This window comes from Berghia stephanieae, chromosome 4, assembly GCF_034508935.2.
Source record: "Berghia stephanieae isolate SIO BIC M18660-M18661 chromosome 4, UCSD_Bste_1.3, whole genome shotgun sequence".
Lineage (NCBI taxonomy): Eukaryota > Metazoa > Mollusca > Gastropoda > Nudibranchia > Aeolidiidae > Berghia > Berghia stephanieae.
Genome location: NC_088363.1, coordinates 88,402,836 through 88,407,835, shown reverse-complemented (window position 1 = coordinate 88,407,835; position 5,000 = coordinate 88,402,836). Strand labels below are relative to the sequence as shown.

Sequence of the window (5,000 nt, the reverse complement as noted above, 5' to 3'; positions counted from 1 at the left end):
AATCACAAATTTGGTCGTCTAGTAAATTCATTGGAATCAAACTGCTTGCTTTTGCCTTGTCTCATATCTCACCATCCTCCTTTAATAGCACCAAGTACTATTTGAATGTAAACAACCAAGCGGAGTGAAGTTTTAATTTCTTATCATTTTGAGTTAAATTCAATAATTTTCTTTATCTAGTTCATTCTGAAATAATATCTACTAGAGTAATTCACGCAGTGTCCGAGGATTTGAACACCGTGAAAGATACATCCTAAATTAAAAGAAAAAGAGAATATGTGACCCATCGTCTCAAAACGGTATTATGTCGGAACGAACCATAATATGCTTAAAAGCCGAATTAACTGTTAAACTGGTAAAAAATATAAATTGTTGGCATTAGCACCCTAAAATATGGTATCCATTCTCCTCAATAAAACAAACAAACTCAAAACAAGTCTGATATTTCTGGCTATAAATTCAATTTTCAACATCTTAACCAACCCGACTTAATACCGTTTTGGGGCGAAGGGTCACATATGCCCTTTAGCTAGAGATCTGAGTCATAGTTATACGATTAACATTGTTTTCTCATTTCAGCATGGCTTCTACCGTACGATCTACAAGTTCCAAGAGAAGCAGTCGCCCAAGCAGTGCTACGAAAAGAATTGAGAACCGGCCAGACTGGAATGACCGATGGTGATAACACTGACCACTGTCCATCCAGTCTTTGGTTGATGGAATTATCAATAATATCAGTTGAACTTTATATGCTGTAAAAGTGAAATGATCACTACAAACCTGAATTTGATAAATGACAAAATACACAGATCGAAACGTGCACTTTAAAACTCATCTTGACTTCAATAATTCAAAGATGTATTATTAATTACTACATTCACCATCAATGATTGGGATTGATAAAGCAATTTACAATTTAATTACTACATTCACCATCAATGATTGGGATTGATAAAGCAATTTACAATATCCAAATATCTTTAATGTAACTGATGGAAGATAAGTTTGAACCTGTTATGTTCATCTTGGTGTATTCTATCTTTTATTAAAGCTGAGAAGTCCCCTGTAATTTTTACTGTTACAGACTTACGGAAGCCAGAATTCTTTTTTCAAGCTTACTCCAGAGGCACTTTCTAATTGACACCAACAATGATTGTCAATTTAAGTAGTTTTATAATTCCATAATACCCCGGACTCATACCTTTTATGTAATTAGCCATTAATTTATAAATTGAAATAGTCATTATCATTTGCAAATTTGTTTGAAGAGTTCGCGTCATAATCAGGAAAATGGTAAGGGCATTCGTTTGTAAAGGCCTTATAGTTATAGCTAGTTGAGGGTACTTGACCTTCCATAGCTTTCTGTTGTTGTCCTAAAATGAGACTACAGTCGCGTCTATCTAAGTCTAATCCGGAACTTGACAATCCGAATGTCTCCAGTGACTGGACGGATTGCCTGGGAACAGGGTTTTTCTTCTTTATTTGTACATTTTAAGCACTAATTGAGGTCTCTGTAATCTGGACAAAATGCTGGGAATGGATGGAGGTGTTTGGGTTGAAGATATGTGCCCATATATGGTTTTGCATGGGTCTCCAGTTGGAGGAATCCAGTCAAGTTTATTTGTCTGTTGAATTGGATTTTATTTCAAATAAAGCTTCCTTGTTTTGTGTGCAATTGTTATTAACATATTATTGAACCATGTGACTATCTTTTATGATGGAAATCCTGTGCCTGTGTCTGTAAGAGCCCACATAATTATAGACGTATGGCTTTATTGCTTTTGGGATCTTACTTAGTTCTCTCTTGTAATGCGTCCCAATGTCTTACTCTTTCCACATTCAAAGTCGATGATTTGTGGGCATCACATTGGCAAAATGATTGAAGTCTATAAGTTTCTTCAAGACGACATACTCGTATCCCCAGGCTGACAAGACATTTTGCCTTATTGGATAAAGGAAAATTTGTCTCCTCCAATATGTCATTGATTGACTATTCTATAATTTATTTTTGAATATGTAAACAAGTTTCTTTTAAAATGAAGTTAGTAATTTTCTTTCTATTTTCTTTTAGTGTGAAACTATTTCATTTTCATCCTAATTCGGTAAACGTGAAACCTATCGCTTCAAATCGTTTTTATTATATCGGTGTGATTTAGACTGTTGAACAATTTGATTTATAGATAGTGAAAAATATGACACCTTGGTTTCTATTTGTTTATTGTGGATAGTTGATTTTGTTTCTTAAAATGACAACAATGAAAATCCCTGAAATCTCTCATTTCTGGTCTTTTTAACATTAAAATCACAATGTGACATCAAGTTCACCATAACTTCTAACATTGTTTAGAGACGATTGTTTCATTGTTTTGCATTGACGAGAACCACTCCAGGCCTCTATAAGGACAGCATTACATAAGCTAGGCCAAGGTGACGTAACATGCTCAGCGCCGTTCTACTCCCTTCTTTGAAGCATTAGGGCTTTTGTTGGGACAATAAATCGGAAGTTACGTCACAAAATAGAACACATAATGGGAAAAGGAAATGGAACTCACAGAGCTTATAAAAAAGGACACAACACTTGCATGTACTAAGTGTGTTTGTTTTCTTTTATGTGTGGTTTATAGGAACCTACTAAACTATGATTATATGTAAATTATCCCATGCTTTAATGTTAATGTGAAATAAGATGGCAATTTTATATATATATATATATATATATATATATATATATATATATATATATATATATATATATATATAAATTACCATGGAAAACTGTTGAGAGAGAGAGAGGGAGAGAGAGAGAGAGAGAGAGAGAGAGAGAGAGGGAGAGAGAGAGAGAGAGAGAGAGAGAGAGAGAGGGGGGGGGGGGGGGGGGGGGGGAGGGAGAGAGTTTGTATGTGAAAATGTGTGTCTTCATCTTTCTGTAATGTGCCAGTAAAAATTTTGTGATACATCGTCCTAGAATCTCCTCAACGACAGACCATAATGGCTTGGTCGGTTGTTTTTTGTTTTGTTTTTTTGCTATCTGTTAATCGTTCTTGTATCTTAACTATTCTCTTCCATTCATTCTAATGAATTTAAGACACTAATAATTCAAGATTTTTGCTCTTGATGTTCAGATTTTAAAATTATATATTCAAGTTTACAGCTTATGTACAGCTTTGCTGCACCCAAGTCAACAATTCCATGTTGTAAAAACGTTTTAAATATTTAAAATCACATCTTACTTTAAAACCTTTTTCTTGAACAAGTCTGTCTCATGACAGCGCTGCCTTTTTTTTCCAATGAAGTGAATATTTTGTTGTAAAAATATGCATTGCGACGTTTAACTGTGACACACTCAAGACATCAAAACACAAAATACAAACCAACAATGAAATTATTTGTTGTAGGCACGTCTTCACGTGATAAAGGATGCGGCTGAAGAGTCATAATGCCATCGAAAAGACTAACTGTAACGTCTACTGTAAGGCAGATTATGTACAACCCTTTGGACATCTTTTGTGTCATTCTTTTATGTTAATGTTAGCAATGTCTGTCTCATATCAAACAAATGTTATAGGTTGGAAAGTTTTATAATGTTTTTTTTTTAAATTATTCATTCTGATGCTTTGTTAAAATACTGAAGGGGCTAAGATTTAAATCACAATGAAAAATATGTCACCTGTCTTTTTTTTTTTGTTTGTTTGTTTTGTTTTGGTAGTATTTTTTTTTTCAAGGATTGAAATGTCTATTATTGAATTACGCCCCATCCTTAAGTAATATCTACCACTGTTTAGGCATTTATCACGCAGTCTGTTTCTATTGATCAGACACTCATACCTCACCCAATCTCTGACAAATTTGTAAAACAGGTATTATTTTATTTTAAACTGAGAAAACATAAAGTGGAACATTTTTGTTTTGCTGGGCAGGTTAAGCTTAGGTTTTGTTGGTGCTCTGCAGTCTATCAGCTTATGTCAGTGCTGATTCAATTAACACATTCAAGAACAGACTGGATAGCTATTGGAAAAACCAAGAAATCTACTATGATTACAAGGCAAGCATCACATTCTGTCTTCACGGTAATCGGCAACCGGAAGGAACAAAGATGACACCTGAGTCCAGCGAAGAGGATCTTTGAGAACCTGCGCTGGAAATCATCTCTAAGTATCTCTAAGTAGCATGCTATCCAAAGTTTGCCAAACATCTATTATTATTTATTCAAATATAGTAAACAGAGATAAACTCAGGCCCTGCAGATGGTACATATTAGGGTTAGGGTTAGGGCCTCAAAGACTTGTGTACAGATAATGTTCAGAGCACACATGTAGTATTACAGACCCAAACCGTCCAATATACACCATATATGTTACTGACCATCTCAATTTGGTATTATGTCAAGATGAACCTGACATTGAACATAAGAGTTTAAGATGTAAACTGTAACATTTTATTCAAATTTAGTTCCATCATTGAGGGGTATTGTTGGCCTGCATGCCAGCAAGCATAATGAGCAATAAGTAAGTAAATTGAAGGTTATGGATGCTAAGATCCAAAATTTCGTAATTCTGATGATTTTGTTTTAAACCCAAATAAACTCTTTTCAGGGATGCCAATTCCGGAGGCAAAAATTTACTGAACTTTTAAGCAAACGCATAGACGACCCCTTTCTGGGTGCTGAACTCCAGTTAAAAGACATTATGTACTAACTTTTTCCCGTTTATCGGGTGATTGGAAAATATACTGAGGGTTTATAACATACTGAATTCCGTAAATATACGAAAAATTGGCAACCTTGTCTTTTCATCCCGTTCATCCCAACATAGCAGAATAACACAGTGGTTTACATAAATATTCCATTGGCGATATATTTATTTCACTTCTTGTTTTTCAACCTCAATGTTTACCATATGTGATATTGTGTGTACCAGTGTTGTGCCTTCGATTTCATTATGAATTAAATCTGTCTCATTTTTTTCCCTCTGTTTGTCATTGTCATAGAAATGGAATACATT

At 34.5% G+C, this 5,000-nt stretch overlaps 1 protein-coding gene across 1 annotated transcript in view; it reads left to right on the top strand.

Annotated features, from left to right (window-relative positions):
* LOC144971509 (uncharacterized) overlaps positions 1–2,707 on the top strand; it is a 26,213-nt gene extending 23,506 nt beyond the window's left edge. Inside the window, exon 4 of the mRNA XM_078912481.1 lies at positions 580–2,707. Within this exon, the coding sequence (XP_078768607.1) occupies positions 580–682 (103 nt within the window). The 3' untranslated portion in view covers positions 683–2,707. The remainder of the gene's footprint in view (positions 1–579) is intronic.
* Positions 2,708–5,000: the final 2,293 nt, after the last annotated feature.